The sequence below is a fragment of the Haliotis cracherodii genome, unplaced genomic scaffold (assembly GCF_022045235.1).
Source record: "Haliotis cracherodii isolate W230 unplaced genomic scaffold, xgHalCrac1.p SCAF_19, whole genome shotgun sequence".
Lineage (NCBI taxonomy): Eukaryota > Metazoa > Mollusca > Gastropoda > Lepetellida > Haliotidae > Haliotis > Haliotis cracherodii.
This window is the reverse complement of record NW_027266274.1, coordinates 3,220,395-3,239,003: the sequence shown is the minus strand read 5'-3', so window position 1 is coordinate 3,239,003 and position 18,609 is coordinate 3,220,395. Positions and strand designations below refer to the sequence as shown.

At 42.5% G+C, this 18,609-nt stretch overlaps 2 protein-coding genes across 2 annotated transcripts; one reads left to right on the top strand and one right to left on the bottom strand.

Moving 5' to 3' along the window:
• Positions 1–4,197: 4,197 nt before the first annotated feature.
• On the top strand, positions 4,198–6,676 carry LOC139467196 (uncharacterized). The gene is made up of 2 exons (XM_071248915.1): positions 4,198–4,906; positions 6,004–6,676. Exons 1-2 carry the CDS (start codon positions 4,198–4,200, stop codon positions 6,552–6,554), a joined length of 1,260 nt encoding a protein of 419 aa, XP_071105016.1. The 3' UTR covers positions 6,555–6,676.
• A 4,435-nt stretch (positions 6,677–11,111) lies between these two features.
• Positions 11,112–17,406, bottom strand: LOC139467012 (uncharacterized). Its single transcript, XM_071248720.1, has 2 exons — positions 17,327–17,406; positions 11,112–12,938 (listed from the first exon to the last, which is right to left on the bottom strand). The coding sequence occupies exons 1-2, from the start codon at positions 17,376–17,378 to the stop codon at positions 12,160–12,162; spliced, it is 831 nt and encodes a 276-aa protein (XP_071104821.1). The 5' UTR covers positions 17,379–17,406; the 3' UTR covers positions 11,112–12,159.
• Between the last annotated feature and the right edge of the window lie 1,203 nt (positions 17,407–18,609).

Sequence of the window (18,609 nt, the reverse complement as noted above, 5' to 3'; positions counted from 1 at the left end):
AGTAGTGTTATAACTTGTGCATTTGATACCAGACAAAGTAGTGTTATAAAGTATGTGTTTGTTATTTTACAAAGTAGTGTTACAACATGTGCGTTTGATATCAAACAAAGCCAGGTTATTAGTTAAAGGACAGCATTGTAATAACTTAGGGGTTTGATATATGACATAGAAGCGTTATAACATGTGGGGTTGATCTATTACATAGCATTGTTATATCTTAGAGGTAGGGGAACAGACGTGGCTGTTATCACTTTAAATAGCATGATAGGATCTTTTACATAACATGTGGTCTTTTACATAACATGTTAAGGTTATCACTTGCGGGCTTTTTTTACATAACATGGCAGCATTGTCACTTGTGTTTTTACATAGCATGATGGGGTTATGTCTTGTGTTTTTACATAACATGATAGGGTTATTACTTGTGGATTTTTACATAACATGATAGGGTTATCACTTGTGGATTTTTACATAACATGATAGGGTTATCATTTATGGTGTTTGATATAACATGATAGAGTTATTACTTGTGGTGTTTGATATAACATGATAGGGTTATCACTTGTGGTGTTTGATATAACATCATAGGGTTATCACTTGTGGTGTTTGATATAACATGACAGGGTTATCACTTGTGGTGTTTGATATAATATGATAGGGTTATCACTTGTGGTGTTTTACATGACATGATAGGGTTATCACTTTTACATCATTAAAATTGTTGCACTTATATAGCTACGTGCACTACATGTATATGTGTACAGGTGTTCCCCTGGTGATTCTACAGGTATATACTAGTATGTACAGGTGTTCCCCTGGTGACACTCCATGCTTATGTGTACAGGTGTTCCCCTGGTGACTCTACAGGTATATATGTACAGGTGTTCCCCTGGTGACACTACATGTATATGTGTACAGGTGTTCCCCTGGTGATTCTACAGGTATATACTAGTATGTACAGGTGTTCCCCTGGTGACATTCCATGCTTATGTGTACAGGTGTTCCCCTGGTAACTCTACAGGTATATATGTACAGGTGTTCCCCTGGTGACACTACAAGGATATGTGTACAGGTGTTCCCATGGGCACACAACAGGTATATATGTACAGGTGTTCCCCTGGTGACACTGCAGGTATATATGTACAGATGTTCCCCTGGTGACACTCCTGGTATATGTGTACAGGTGTTCCCCTGCTGACGCTCCATGTATATGTGTACAGGTGTTCCCCTGCTGACACTCCATGTCTATATGTACAGGTGTTCCCCTGCTGACACTCCATGTATATGTGTACAGGTGTTCCCCTGGTGACGCTCCATGTATATGTGTACAGGTGTTCCTCTGGTGACGCTCAACGTATATGTGTTCAGGTGTTCCCCTGGTGACGCTCCATGTATATGTGTACAGGTGTTCCCTTGGTGACACTCCGTGTATATGTGTACAGGTGTTCCCCTGGTGACGCTCAACGTATATGTGTTCAGGTGTTCCCCTGGTGACACTCCATGTATATGTGTACAGGTGTTCCCTTGGTGACACTCCGTGTATATGTGTACAGGTGTTCCCCTGGTGACGCTCAACGTATATGTGTACAGGTGTTCCCCTGGTGACACTCCTGGTGACACTCAGATGGGCTGAATTCATATCTTCTGTATCACGAGACATAAGCTCCTGGAACCTGCGATCACTGCTCTATCTATAGACAGTATATCTCATACCAGGACCAGGACATGTAAATATTCAGTATTGCCAATTTCTTTGCATAATATAATGTTCGTGTAAATATGCTGTGTTAACATGATTCCAAATGTATATCACTCTCCGAAATTAATGGAGGAAATAAAGATCATTCATTCATTCATTCATTCATTCATTCATTCATTCATTCATTGTATATGTGTAAAGGTGTTCCCCTGGTGACGCTCCATGTATATGAGTATAGGTGTTCCCCTGGTGACACTACAGGTATATGTGTACATGTGTTCCCCTGGTGACGCTCCATGTATATGTGTACAGGTGTTCCCCTGGTGACACTACAGGTATATGTGTACATGTGTTCCCCTGGTGACGCTCCATGTATATGTGTACAGGTGTTCCCCTGGTGACACTCCATGTATATGTGTACAGGTGTTCCTCTGGTGACGCTCCATGTATATATGTACAGGTGTTCCCCTGGTGACACTCCATGTATATGTGTACAGGTGTTCCCCTGGTGACGCTCCATGTATATGTGTACAGGTGTTCCCCTGGTGACGCTCCACGTATATGTGTACAGGTGTTCCCCTGGTGACACTACAGGTATATGTGTACAGGTGTTCCCTTGGTGACACTACAGGTATATATGTACAGGTGACACTAAAGGTATATATGTACAGGTGACACTACAGGTATACATGCACTGGTGCTCCCCTGGTGACACTACAGGTATATATGCCTATTTATAAAGCTAGCCCACTGAGATACCATGATGCAGTTTAACTCACAGAACCTAACAATCTTTGTTTTATCCCCTCAATGTCGATGCCAGGCAGGGTAACAACAAGTACAATCTATTAACATATGTTTGCGTGAACAACTTCATTCATGTAGATACGTAGCCTATAGTGACATGTAGGGATGTAGTCTATGGTTACATGTGGGGATGTAGTCTATGGTCACATGTAGGGATGTAGTCTATGGTTACATGTAGGGATGTAGTCTATGGTCCCATGTAGGGATGTAGTCTATGGTCACATGTAGGGATGTAGTCTATGGTCCCATGTAGGGATGTAGTCTATGGTCCCATGTAGGGATGTAGTCTATGGTCACATGTAGGGATGTAGTCTATGGTCCCATGTAGGGATGTGGTCTGTGGTCATATGTAGGTATGTAGCCTTTGGTCACATGTAGGGGTGTAGTCTATGGTCACATGTAGGGATGTAGTCTATGGTCACATGTAGGGATGTAATCTATGGTCACATGTAGGGATATGGTCACATGTTAGGATCTAGGCTATGGTCACATGTAGGGATGTAGGCTATGGTCACATGTAGGTATGTAGTCTATGGTCACATGTAGGTATGTAGTCTATGGTCACATGTAGAGATGTAGTCTATGGTCACATGTAGGGATGTAGTCTATGGTCACATGTAGGGATGTAGTCTATGGTCACATGTAGGTATGTAGTCTATGGTCACATGTAGAGATGTAGTCTATGGTCACATGTAGGGATGTAGTCTATGGTCACATGTAGGGATGTAGTCTATGGTCACATGTAGAGATGTAGTCTATGGTCACATGTAGGGATGTAGTCTATGGTCACATGTAGGGATGTAGTCTATGGTCACATGTAGGTCATCTAGGTTATGCCTGTATTTATGTGGTGAAGAGGAGGAATTTTTATTCTTATCATTAAACAACACTGACTGTGTGAGGGAGCATTCATACACACAGTTCCTTCATCTGTCCATCAATACATCGTGTCTCTGGACGTCATCGTGTACACATGCCAGGATATTACTATAACCGAGACTGTGACAGTAGAACAACACGACCGATATAGACGTGTCTCTGCCCCGGAGAGCTTTATTGATCCCAGTCAAGGAAATGTAGCATGGCAACCAAGTCGGAAAATATTGCCACAAACAATTTTCTGGGGTCTTTCAAAGTATAGTCTAGGGTGAGATAGGGCGAAAATCAAACATGTAATTACTCTGTACAGACATACCAAGTTGGTAGGGCAAACATGTAGCGTTGTCTCTGTACATCCTACTGTGGTCGAAGGCTGAGAATGTTCAACACCAACAGATCCCAAAATACTGGTCGGCTTCAGTGTTTGCTCTTCTGGCGTTGTAAATGTTGTTTTCTTAACTGATATATAAAGAGATACATATTATAAAAGGAATACTACGTGAGAAATGTTATTGCTTTACTGTTATTAAGTTAGTTTCCTATCTGTATTGTCTCTTCAGGTTGGAAGCATCAGACAGGCTCTGAGGTAGCTCTTGGACAGCGGCAGTTCCCTGCGGTGCTGGGGAGGTTGGCATGAAGAAATTAAGAATGTTACCACGCTGACGTATACCAGAGAAACTAGGCGACACGTACAGTGATCATACAATTTTGAAAGTTTGAAACAAAAACATCCTAACTTTGCTGCCAGATGTGATGACACTGATCACGATTCAGTCATATATTCCAGGAGAGTGATTGTGATAGCCTTTCTAATGAATCGTGATACGATCTTACAATCTTACAGCAACATGTCAAGATGGATGGCGTCTCTTTCTGTGAGCAAGCTATACGCAGTGTGTCTTATTGTGTCAATGGGTCTGACACTCACAACCCTTATACGACTTGAGCTGACGTGGGTGACCACATCTGGGCGAAGGGCCCGCCCTCGCAGTCTTGCTCTGTGTCCAAATGTCTTGTCGGGGATGTCGAGAGGACGCTGGGTTCCCCGAAATGTTTCACTGATGGAGAGACAAAACTTGGACGCGTTTGTGTCTACTGTGCGAAAACAATACAAACTTCCTGTAACGATGCAGAGAGAGGACGGACGATGTGGCGTGGTCTCCTATTCTTCTGGTATCCGTGACCACAGCGTTCTCCGTTATTTCCGAGCGATGTGTGATCCTAGTGGTCGCAACCCGTGCTGCAGGGGCACGATTTGTCAAGAAGGGTCTCGGGAGGAATGTCGGTGCCCTGAGTGCTACGACCTACGCCAGGATGTCCATGCTGAGTTGGCCAGTTGGGAGACAGATGACCCCCGATGTGGTCTTCGCGTGTTTAGGGGTGAGGAGGCTTGTCGTCTGCTGGCGGGGTCCACGCTGCTGGTGGCGGGGGATTCACTGATGCGGCAACTGTATGTGGCGCTGCTCCTCATTCTCGCCGGAAATGTCCAGGACGGTGCTTTAGGAAACGACATACCTGACGGTAACTATTCCAATACCTTTATACGCCCGGGTTAGAATAGGTCTTCAGCAACGCATGCTGGTCGTAACAGGCGACAACCCTTTTCCTTAGAGGAGGCCAACGGGATCAGGTGGTCATACTCGTAGACGTGGTTGAGTCATGTCATAATATCCCTATTGCTTGGATCGATGCTCATGATATCAAGCACTGATTTGTCTGGTCCATACTAGATTATTTACAGACCGCCCGCCATCATATAGCTGGAATATTGCTGAGTGTGGCGTTAAACAACAAACAAACAGACCTTTATATCCACTGTCTTCAGCAATGTCACTTGAACCCTCTGCCGGACGGGGCCACGGGTAATCCAATGATCTAAAGCATCGCAAATCGCAATGCAGAGTAATGTCCTTTGGCCGTCGTTCCCTGACCCGCTTATGATCTGTCAGGAACCCGTGGTCGTTGGTTTAACTGAGAAATTAAGAAGTTGCGACCAGTGGGTAGCCGAGCATTGGGTCAGCGTCATCACACCGCCGGCTACCGCCGCTCACGTGCAGTTGGGGATAAAGGGGTCGAGTCCAGAACAGTTTACTGTTTTGTTCACATTTAGCAAATACTCAAACCATTTCGTAATTGTGTCAATGTTGGTGCGGAATAACTCCTACATTCTGTTGTAAGACAATATCACATGTTACCAAAATAGCATTTGTGACATGTAATTCCTATCCTAATCAATATAACTTTCCCTGACCACCAACTGAGCATGTTTGATATTGGGTAGCATTCTTCACAACCTCCAGCACCTGAAGTCATGGCATCAATCCTATTGATACCCATGACGGTGGCGAATGTTTGGTTGCTGGTAGCTTACAGATCGTGTTTTAAACAATGATTAATTAATATTATTGCATTGGTGCAATATGATTCACAACTGTTTTTGCATACAGCTTTTTTGTAATGACATGTTTTAAACTACGCCTTGTTCTCGTCGCTGTATTGCTGAAACAATGCTGATGCGGTGTTGAATTCTACTTCATTCACCGATATCACATTTCACACATTATCATCAGTATTAATACTTTGCCACTCTACCGTACTGAGACATATTTCCTTTACAGACATGCGCACTAGATGTTCCGGTATGAACCAGTTCACGGATAAGGAGTGTCGGCGCTATATCGTCACCGACACGGCAGTATGCAACGGCAGTGTCAAAATTGGATTTCGAGTGCGCACTAGGGCTGTGTACGTTCAGACGTTTTTATCAGACATCAGGACCTTGACGAGTATCGGACGCTCCATAGTTCTCGTCGGGTTCGGTCAGCACGATACCCTCAGCGTTCCGTTTGTCAAGTCACAGTTTTTACTTCCGGTGCTCAAATATATGAAGTCAGCCATGTTGAAATGGCCTCGCATTATTTGGGCCTCAGTTCACGCTTTTGGCGTCCTTGCCTTTGCCCAAGAGCGCAATGCGACGTTGGTGAGGGACTACAACAGACAGATCAGCGAGTTGCTGACGACGTGGGGTGTACCTGTCATGGATACATTCAACATGACGCTCGGCACCGTCAGCGTGGACGGGGTGCACTATGGACAAGGAGTCAACATGGCCAAAGCACAACTATTTTTCAATTATCTTTTCGAGGAGAAATTAAAATTCAAGTGGTAATTCGACATTATTTGTGGGAATTAATGGTGACATTAAGTATTTTAATTGTTTCTGTACCGAAAGTGAAGCAAGCCACTTGTGTGACAGTTGTTTGCTCTTGGTTGTACAGGAAGTTGAGCGGACGTGGGTGTAATGTGTTCAAGGGTGCCCATGTTGGACAATGGCACCACTGTAATCACGCATGGACTTCAATACCTTATCAGAACAACTGACCGTTAATGTAACGTCATGCAGAGAATTGTATTGTTACCATTGCTCTATAGCATTACCACTGACGACAAAACAGTTTTTGTTAATGAATGAAAGTCCAGAATATAGTTCACAAAAGAAGTAGCACTACAGGTACACTATATGATTCAGATAGAACATGTCTCTCTTAGCGTACCGTCAAAAACTTTAACATAGTCCTACGATACATGTAGCGCTACGACGATCGTAACTCTTATACTTTGACATAGTCTGATGATGCTTGTAACGCTACAATCGTAACTCCCATAGTTTAACCCAGACTTATGATGCTTGTAACGCTACGATCGTAACTCCCATAGTTTAACACAGACGTATGATGCTTGTAACGCTACGATCGTAACTCCCATAGTTTAACACAGACTTATGATGCTTGTAACGCTACGATCGTAACTCTTCTACTTTAACACAGATAGATCTTCATTATTTCCTCCATTTCATGAAGAGTACAAGGTATACAGTGAAAAGACAACATCTATAGTATAAGTGTACACACACATATGTATAGTACATATATGTCAGAAAAAGTTCATAAACATATGTATCATAGTGAGTATTGGTGTTATTAGATGGACAATCAGCATGTGCTATTTAAAATGTATACTTGCTTACAGTATATACATTGTTTAATATAAACAGCTTCGGATGACTTCATTTATCATGCTCTCTGCCCATACATTGTAGTCTAATTCATCTTCACGTTGTTTGCCAAGCAGAAAAGTCAGAAAGGTATCATCGTCTGTCCAGATTCTCACAAATATTTTAGCATCAAGCAAATCAATGATTTTATCAAAGATGATATTTTTTTCTTCTAAGTTCTTTTGACATGGCATGAAAACGTGTTTCACTATATTATTCGCACCTGTTCCACAAATACATTCCTTTGATTCTATTGGCATTGAATCTAAGCGAACTAGTCTAGCTGAGAAAGTAAAATATTCTGGTCTATCGTGAGCAAGTTTCCATAACTTATGCTCTCGTCCAGATCGTATTGTTAGATATCTAGATAGAGATAATCTGCTCACAAGCGCATTGTTTAGTAATTGTTTTTCGTGTAGGTGAATCTTTTCTTTCACCAGTTTTGACCATAATCGTTTCTTGATGAAATGTGAACACATTATATAATCATTAACCTCGTCAGACAAATTATATTTGGAGACAAGACGTAGCATGCTAAAGATAGGTGATTTCGTCTCCCACTTGTTCTTATTAACAAGTGTTGCTTTATATCTAAACTATCCAAGTCGGACTACATAGCTTACCAAGGAGAAAAAGCTTTTGTTGATCAATGTATCCTTGAACTGATATAACACCAATTGTGTCTCTCTCTATTTCTTTAGGCATACGCTTATTAAAACCCTGGATTTTCTTACAGAAATAGCGTTGAATGATTTCGAGCACTACATATTCCTTTAAGGATAGTTTTCCCCACACATTACATCCATATAAGCCACAGGGTAATACCACTGGTTGGCTATAGGATTAAGTCCACCAAAGTACAGGCCAGAATCATGGTTTACATTTATCAATTTTCTCAGTTTTTCACATGCTAACCTCGATCTTTCTACAGAAGGTTTAACAGTACTAATGTACACTCCCGTACAAACAATTGCCTTTTGAACAGGTAATTTTGTATTTCCAATATAAAGATGTTCAGGCGACACTGTTTTTTTACTACATCCAAAAGTTAGGACAGCACTTTTGAACACATTGTATTTTAACTGCCACTTGTTAGCATAATTTTCTGCAACGCTTAGGAGCATTTGAAGACCTTTTGTGTTGCAGCTGATCATGGTAGTGTCGTCTGCTAAATGTATTCCTGGGCATCGTCCCCATGGGAGACATAGTCCACAACCGGAACTACTTAGTTGATGAAGTAAATTGTTGGTATAAAGAGTAAAGAGCCATGCTGATATGACACGACTCTGACCTACACCCTGTTTAAGCCAGCAAAACTAACACATGGGTACATAGAATTGTAAGATAGACGTAGAATTCTCCATAATTTACCATTAATACCAAATTTATGTAATTTATAATTGAGACCGTCAAGCCAAACACTATCGAAGGCTGTCTCGTTATCGAGAAAGGCACTGTAAACTGGTGAGTTTCTTTCGTGAAAGTATGAAATACTTTGTAGAAGAGTGAGAGCCGCCGTTTCAGCACCAGCATTTTTCCTAAATCCAAACTGTTGGGGGTGAGGAAAGGTTACATCGTCGCTTGTCCATTCTTTCGAAAAGCTTACTTAAGACTGAAGTTAGTGTTATGCCCCTATAGTTAGATGGATCACTGTTACTTTTTCCTCGTCCCTTATGTATTCATGTTTAATAATAACATTGAATAATACCATAATGTGCTTTAATAAAGATCTTCCCGGATACTTAATATGTTCATTTGTGAGCTCAACAGGTCCTGGAGATTTATTGTTTTTTAGTCCTTTAACTGTACTTACTACCTCTGTAATGGTGAATGGTCTCTTCAATGGATGGTTAGCGGCTACATCGTTATCAGCATCAGAGGTTTCGTTGTTTTTAATATTTGTGACTGAGCATATTACTTCATCGGCAAAAGAACAGTCAACATTACTTCCCATGGTTGGGATTGACATGTCTCTAAAGTATTTACCAAAGACTCCACAAATGCCTTCTGTGTTACTATTTTGATGACATTTATAAAGTGTACCTGGCCCTTAGTTTTGTTATATCGTTTTGCAGTTTTAAAATATTCATGTACATCTCTTTCAGCTGCCTCATCGAGTTCTTTCATTCTGCTATCTATGAGCGATTGTTTGGATCTCCGATTCTGTCTTCTAAAACTACGCTTTGCTTCTTTATATTTAACCAAGTTATCATCGTTCTTAGCATGTGACCTGCCATTCTCTTGCCAATGTCGTCTTTTGCTGTGCATTTCATCATGTAATAACTTCAGATTGTCATTTTTCCAATATTGTTTGAGGTAGGGTTTAAACTTTGTTGATGGGATACTCGCTGCAGTAGATGCATGGAGGGCTTCTGTAATGGACTTATTATTCGTTTCAATATATTCATTATGGGGTGGGAATTGGGACAACTTGCATATGTCTTTACGAAAGTAATTTTCAGTTTCATAACGATACAGCATGAGATCAGTATCACACGCTTTCTTCTTCCAATTGGGCTTATATCCACCACATGTTTTTAGGACAGTCGGGGCGGTCGGGTAGCCTAGTGGTTAAAGCGTTCGCTCGTCACGCCGAAGACCCGGGTTCGAATCCCGACATGGGTACAATGTGTGAAGCCCATTTCTGGTGTCCCCCGCCGTGATATTGCTGGAATATTGCTAAAAGCGGCGTAAAACCATACTGACTCACTCACTCATTAGGACAGTCATTTGTTATACACAGAAGGATAGGCAGATGGTCTGAGACAGTATATGGTATATGGTATATGAGTATCAGTGGTATAACCAATTAGGTTATTCAGATAATCAACACTCACAAACATATAGTCTATCATTGTTCTCACATCTTTACATTTGTTAGAGAACGTATACCAATGGTACGTTCATTTAGCACCTTTTGAAGACAACGAGATCTCTTTCTTTGGACAGCAGATTGTCGTATATCTGCATTAAAATCTCCAGTAAGAATAGTAAGACCCTGTTGTGAGTATGTGTCATACAATTCCATCACATTGTCCAGCTGTTCGAAGTGTACACTAAGATGTTAGTGGAAGGTAATCTAGTTCCTATCACATATGATGTGTTGCTACCTATTTGTAGACTTACTCCGACAACATTTTGGCTTTGTGATGTATTCATAACGGATACCCTACACCAATCGCCTTTACGTATGAAGGTTGCTATACCACCTGACCCACGCCGAGAAGTATCATGTATAGTGTTCATTAGGGAGGCATTTTGTTCACTTAACCAATGTTCAGTCACAAAGAATACATCTGTGCTGTCTAGTCTGGTACATAACTGATGTGTACCGTGCATAATGCCTCGTATGTTCCAAGTTGCTATTCGAAGCATACCGATTAGTAACAGTGCACTGTGTCTAATATTTATTTTTAGTATGGCTTTTCATTCTCGACCCCTAATGTATACCAAGAACGTTTTGGTACCCATTCTCTGCAGTTTACATTTTCAGGCCAGAGCGTTTCATCGGCCAATATTGCCTTTGCACACTGGTCTCTATGTATAGTGGCGTCACTCCGGAAATTATGCAATCGATCACAACAAGTGGCTACAATAGAATTTTTTATAAGTTCAATTATTGAGGAGAATAATGATAACGTAGACATAATGTAGATGTATAGTAGGCACCGGAAGAGGTTCGGTTATGTGTTAAACGTTGATATCTGATGCAGTCATCAGGTTGTTTGTTAGCAGCATTAGCTGTTGAATGTTTCGCCCTTTCAAACACCAATACACACACCATTATCTGGTCAGCTATTTAGTGTACGTAGATAGAGGATAGAGTGTCAGTACTATACCGGGATATGAACGTATTTTCGCCAAAACAAAGGGCGAGGCTCTTTGTTCTCTCGACAGTATGTTTAAAGTACTGGCACGTATTCTTCATCTATCTCAGAGCACAGGCAAATACTCGAGTTCCACTAACTGTACACTGCAGATCGCACAAACTCCACTATTTACATTCGAAACAGACTGCACCACTTCATACAGATTGTACGGCTCGTGCAGTGTTTGTGGTGTAGGGCCTATCATGCTGCAATGTACAGGTTTCACGAAGCTCGAGTTTCGCGGCTCTTTAAAATGTATAATTTAATTTACTTTATCAGTACATACATGTCTCCACCTGACCAAAATAGTGACCACCTGTTGGACGGAAATATTTGGTTTCCAACCAACGTCACTTGAAACATTTTACTACCGCTTCATACAGCCTATTATTACGTGTATTTGTACATCGCAGACTAAGAGTATACAGATATTAAGTAGTGCAGATCAGTTCGCGGTGTTGGATATATACGTCGGAACTGTAAATCCATGGAAATATGTTCCTCATTTCACGTGCACGACAAAGTTATGTCTATTAATGTTACGGTGTGCCGATCTATATACATTAGAAACTACTGCTTCAGAAGCTGACTCCGATACACTGACAGATGGAAGGTTCCCTGTCACCTTGTCCACGACACAGGGCAGGGTGGTGCCACGGTGTGCATTTCACCTTGACCGGCGTCTCCGCCACCATTCTGTCGTTGTAGGTTAATGTATTGTAACGCAGACATTACTTTATAAAGTCTATGCCATAGATTTAAGACATGAAAGATGGCTTCTATCACAGACACACGTTTTAACGTCCGATATCACCGAGATGTCGCCGGGACACTGTCGCTGTTGCCGCGCATCAGCCCTCGGCTGTGTGTGCACTGCCTGTCTGCACGGTGGTTTTCAGGGCTGACAGGCTGGGAGGAGCCTGACTGGTCTCCCTGTGATAACTTGGGCTCAGCTCGATATAACCGTTGCCAGGATCATCCAGTCGGACAAGGAGACTCTCAAGGCCCTGGAAGCGCTTGTCTAGAACTGTCCTTCGCTTAGCCCACATCTGACCACTGTTACTCTGTTCACCCCCCGTGTTCATAGTGTGCATGATGCGGGTGACGCCGCCATTGCTCCCCTTGAATGTTACCCTACCACTCCTTCTGACCGCTATGTCTGGAAGCTTCAGATCCTCGTCTCGATACGTGTATTCTCCAGCACTGCTGTGGACAAACTTAGGGTGTCTAGGTGAGCTACTGTCCCTGCCAGGATTGTCTTCCCCTGCTAATAAGATTGGTAACAGATAGTCAAGAACACCCGGGGTCGTCGTCTTGTGGTCCTGCGCATGTTGTTGCTTCATTAACCGTCTGATGAGAAATGACTTCCGGTGTAGATCGAGCAGACGAGTTGTCTTCTGTTGTTCGGTTTTGATGTGAGACAGCTTGACATCCAGCATCTGTTGCTGAGTCACGTTGTCATACAGCAGCACGCGAGACACGCTGGACTTGGGCAGCACGCTCAGACTCTTCTTGCCGTAGTTCGGGACGATCCTGGGGGGCCGATGCATGTAGTTGAGGTCCATTCTGCGCATCTTCACTGCCGCTTCGTCCTCCATCCGCGACTCCGTCATCTCGACGGATGCACTGTCTGAAACATGACGAGGTGGATCAGCAATTGCAAGATCAGAGAGTAAGTGTGCTGATAGAGAAACAACGCCAATAGGATGGATTTGAAATACATACCCGAATCCTAGGTAGCGCAAATATACATAGAGTGAGGAGTACAAGGCCTGGGATGGCTAGTTTGCGGACATAAAACGTAGTATAAAACCCTCACAGAAGACAAGAGAGGTAGGCTGAGACTAATGGTGCCCAAATAGAGTTAAGGATATCCTGCAATGATTGGTTGGCATACAGTATCAGTAGACAGTCACTATTTGGTTGGCAAACAGTCTCAGTAGACATTCAATGGTTGGTTGGCATACAGTTATTAGTGCACATTCAATGGTTGGCAGACATGACGTGGTGAAAAGGCATAAGGTTGTGGGTAGATGACAGTGATGATACATTTCCATTAAGAGTGTGTGACAGTGATGTAGTGATGCTGGCAGACAGTGAATGGCAGTGATGCAGTGATGCTGACAGACAGTGATGCAGTGATGCAGTGATGCTGACAGACAGTGATGTAGTGATGCTGGCAGACAGTGAATGGCAGGGATGCAGTGATGCTGACAGACAGTGATGCAGTGATGCAGTGATGCTGACAGACAGTGAATGGCAGTGATGCAGTGATGCTGACATACAGTGAATGGCAGTGATGCATTGATGCTGACAGACAGTGAATGGCAGTGATGCAGTGATGCTGACAGACAGTGAATGGCAGTGATGCAGTGATGCTGACATACAGTGAATGGCAGTGATGCATTGATGCTGACAGACAGTGAATGGCAGTGATGCGATGATGCTGACATACAGTGAATGGCAGTGATGCATTGATGCTGACAGACAGTGAATGGCAGTGATGCAGTGATGCTGACAGACAGTGATGCAGTGATGCAATGATGCTGACAGACAGTGAATGGCAGTGATGCAATGATGTTGACAGACAGTGAATGGCAGTGATGCAGTGATGCTGACAGACAGTGAATGGCAGTGATGCATTGATGCTGACAGACAGTGAATGGCAGTGATGCATTGATGCTGACAGACAGTGAATGGCAGTGATGCATTGATGCTGACATACAGTGAATGGCAGTGATGCAGTGATGCTGACAGACAGTGATGCAGTGATGCAATGATGTTGGCATACAGTGAATGGCATTGATGCATTGATGCTGACAGACAGTGAATGGCAGTGATGCAGTGATGCTGACAGACAGTGATGCAGTGATGCAATGATGCTGACAGACAGTGAATGGCAGTGATGCAATGATGCTGACATACAGTGAATGGCAGTGATGCATTGATGTTGACAGACAGTGAATGGCAGTGATGCAATGATGCTGACAGACAGTGATGTAGTGATGCAATGATGCTGACAGACAGTGAATGGCAGTGATGCAGTGATGCTGACAGACAGTGAATGGCAGTGATGCAGTGATGCTGACAGACAGTGATGTAGTGATGCAATGATGCTGACAGACAGTGAATGGCAGTGATGCTGACATACAGTGAATGGCAGTGATGCAATGATGCTGACATACAGTGAATGGCAGTGATGCATTGATGCTGACAGACAGTGAATGGCAGTGATGCAGTGATGCTGACAGACAGTGATGCAATGATGCTGACAGACAGTGAATGGCAGTGATGCAATGATGCTGACAGACAGTGAATGGCAGTGATGCAGTGATGCTGACAGACAGTGATGCAGTGATGCAATGATGCTGACATACAGTGAATGGCAGTGATGCATTGATGCTGACAGACAGTGAATGGCAGTGATGCATTGATGCTGACAGACAGTGAATGGCAGTGATGCAGTGATGCTGACAGACAGTGAATGGCAGTGATGCAGTGATGCTGACAGACAGTGAATGGCAGTGATGCATTGATGCTGACAGACAGTGAATGGCAGTGATGCAGTGATGCTGACAGACAGTGAATGGCAGTGATGCAGTGATGCTGACATACAGTGAATGGCAGTGATGCATTGATGCTGACAGACAGTGAATGGCAGTGATGCTGACATACAGTGAATGGCAGTGATGCAGTGATGCTGACCGACAGTGTATGGCAGTGATGCATTGGTACTGGTAGAGTGTGTGACAGTCACATATCCATACTGATAGACAGAGTATATTTTCAGTCATTGTTACAAGATATACAATTATTATTTTACCCTGAAAGGAGGCGCTGGACATTTTGGTCATAGCAAATTTGTATTGAAATGTTCAATAAAACATTCATATGTCAATAGGCACAGGGGACATATAATACATAACATAAACAAGTCCAACAGTTTCACTTTCCTCACTTGATGGCTGAAAATATTACTGAGCTGACCGAGCCTGCCCACATCAGTGCCTCGACGCTATCGTTATCATTTCCCTGTTACATTAGTAACACACACACGCATGCAAGCAAGCAAGCACGCACGCACGCACGCACGCACGCACGCACGCAGGCACACACACGCACCCACATGCACACACGAGCGCGCGGACACACACACTCACATATACACGTTGTAGAAACTAACGATTTCATATAAATATGTCTGGTTATATTATGTCCGTTAAGAGGCGTAAGGTTTCTATAGTGTTAATCCCAACAACATTACTACGTTCGCTCTGGTATCCAGACCAGTGTTTGCACAAAGAATTAACACATATCTGTTATTTGCTGTAAGCTCTATACTGAATGTGATAACTGTCCCTGGTTTGAGTTAGATCGGATGCATAGACTGTATAATGAACACACAAAGACTTGTTAACATGCGTACATTTCAACGTATGGCATATATACATTATATTTCAATCGTTACAATAAACATAGCGTTACTTACCTCACACCAACATTGCGATATATATTCTGTTGAAACTGACGGGAATTTTTTTACACCTGCAGGTGTTGCGATTAATGAATGTTGTAAGCAAACAACTAAAGGACGTGGATACACATTAACAGTTCTCCTGACATGTGGGCAGTGCCAGCTCTAATCCCCCGTGTAAACGGTGTGAGGGTGACGGACACAACGGGCGGACCCACTCATGTGGACACAATATTTTCCCTGGCGAGTCAATCAATTGCCAATACGTTACTCTTCTATTGCTCCAGCTACCCTACAGAGACATGAACCGTCAATTGTATCTGTGGGTGAATGGGAATATCAGTGCACTTACAGGCAGCTTACAGGGGCAAAATACAGGAATAAGTCTGAATACAGCAGCAAAACAAGGGGATAAATGTGAAAATACTCGGACAACAAACAGAATACAGATGTCAGATGTAAACTCAGTAACTCACATCTATATGTTATATACAGAGACACGAATAGCAACAATATGAATACAGAGACGGATCTAAATACAGGGGGGAGTGAGCACTACTTAAACGCCGCATCAGCAATCCTGCAGCTATTCGCGGCGAGAAAATCAATCTAAAACAGGGACGGGTTTAAATACAGGGACATAATGACAAGGACGGGTCTAAATACAGGTACAATATAAAGGGGCGGATTTAAATACAGGGACAAAATGACAAGGATGGGTCTAAATATAGGTACAATATAAAGGGACGGGTTTAAATACAGGGACAAAATGACAAGGATGGCTCAAAATACAGGTACAATATAAAGGGACGGGTTTAAATACACGGACAAAATGACAAGGATGGCTCAAAATACAGGCACAATATAAAGGGACGGGTTTAAATACAGGGATAAACTAAATGGACAAATATGAATACAGGGACAAGAATTTGAGCAAAAATAAATACAGCAACAAAATACGGAAATGTATCCGAATATAGCGACAAAATATAGGGGCCTATCTAAATGCAGGAATTAATGTCTGAATAGATACAAAATGTAAACTGAAAGCTATATGGTATTGTAATTTATCGGTTGCTGTTTCTCTAATTACCCGCATTTCGTAATAATGCCTCTATAATTACCATGCACAAAGGTAATTGGTGAATATTGTACTGTTTACAGACAAACAAATAAGTCCTTGTCATCTTTGCGAACACTAGACGTGCACCATCGACCATACTGTTCAAACACGCACAGAGAGCACAGATAGTCCACGTGATGACATCTGTTCTACTGATCATACACAGTTGAGGTAAATAAACAGCAAGATGGGTCGGGGTCGAGCTGCTCCCAGTCCACAGAGTAACGAGAAGAATGCAACATGATGTTAAACACCACATTGTAATGTATGGTAGTTATAGAGCATCCACTGTCCCTGACTGTTGTGCGGCGAGTCCCTTTTCTTGTCACACCCTAGTCTAATGACCCCACCACTAGGAAGCTACTCACGTCAATGAACTGTAGTTTTCACAGTGAAATGAACAGGTCCCCGACATACCTACCTGTTTGATTCCCTTCGCCCGAGCGCCCGCCAGCATTGTCTTCACTGCTCATACCTGCGATGTCTGTGCTCCCACACACCCAGGGAACACACACGCTTGTAATACAACTCGGCCGTGAGTGACGGCTGTGGACAGCGTGAAAGAAATACTTAATCCGTTTCATCTCACCTTATGACGCTCATCGATAACATTGTCAGCAATTGAGTTGGACTTGACAACGCGGGGTAGCTCACTCTCTCTGCGATTTAACCTACATATAAAGATATTATTTCGATATCTTCAACAAGTAGATCTGGGATCAGAGAGAGCGAGAGATCTTCTCGGAACAAGATAGTGTATGAGTGGAACTGATACATCAATAACAGAGGACGGTAGCGTTTGCCCTTAAAGAAGAGCGGTATTGGCAATGGAGTAGATATATGCAATATATAAACTAAGGATGTACAGTATTATCAGTAGAAGGATATAAGTAAACCATATGTTGCGATATAGTCTATTATAGCAGTAGCAGTAGACAAGGCAATACAATTAAACCTTGGATGAACTAAAAAGTCTATGGTAGCAGTAGATGAGAAGATATAATTAAACCAAGGGTGTCCAAGATAGTCTATAACAGCAGTAGACAAATAGTTAGGTTAAACAATGGGATCACGAGAGGCGAGAAGATATAATTAAAGCATAGCCTATAGACGAGAAGATATAATTAAATTATGGACCTCAAGGTAGCCTATAGTGGCAGTAGGCGAGAAGATATAATCAAACTATGGACTACAAGATAGCCTATAGTGGCAGTACGCGAGAAGGTATAATTAAACCATGGGACCACAAGATAGCCTATAGTGGCAGTAGGCGAGAAGATATAATTAAACTATGGCCTACAAGATAGCCTATAGTGGCAGTAGGCCGAGATGATATAATTAAACTATGGCCTACAAAATAGCCTATAGTGGCAGTAGGCGAGAAGACATAATTAAACTATGGCCTACAAGATAGCTTTTAGTGGCTGTAGGCAAATGTTGTTATTAAACCGTAGACTACAACATAGCATACAGAGGCAGTAGGCGAGAAAGTATAATTAAACCGTGGGACCTCAAGATAGCCTATAGTGGCAGTAGGCGAGAAGATATAATTAAACTATGGCCTACAAGATAGCCTATAGAGGCAATAGATGAGAAGATATAATCAAATTATGGACAACAAGAAAGCCTATAGTGGCAGTAGGCAAATGTTGTAATTAAACTATGGCCTACAAGATAGCCTATAGTGGCAGTAGGCGAGAAGAT

Bases quoted from the DNA above. Each gene is read 5' to 3' on its own strand.
- LOC139467196 (XM_071248915.1), top strand. From the start codon at position 4,198: ATGAATCGTGATACGATCTTACAATCTTACAGCAACATGTCAAGATGG. The intron at 4,907-6,003 runs GTAACTATTCCA...TTTCCTTTACAG, and splicing joins AGGAAACGACATACCTGACG to ACATGCGCACTAGATGTTCC.
- LOC139467012 (XM_071248720.1), bottom strand. From the start codon at position 17,378: ATGAGCAGTGAAGACAATGCTGGCGGGCGCTCGGGCGAAGGGAATCAA. The intron at 12,939-17,326 runs GTAGGTATGTCG...GTCATGTTTCAG, and splicing joins GGGCGAAGGGAATCAAACAG to ACAGTGCATCCGTCGAGATG.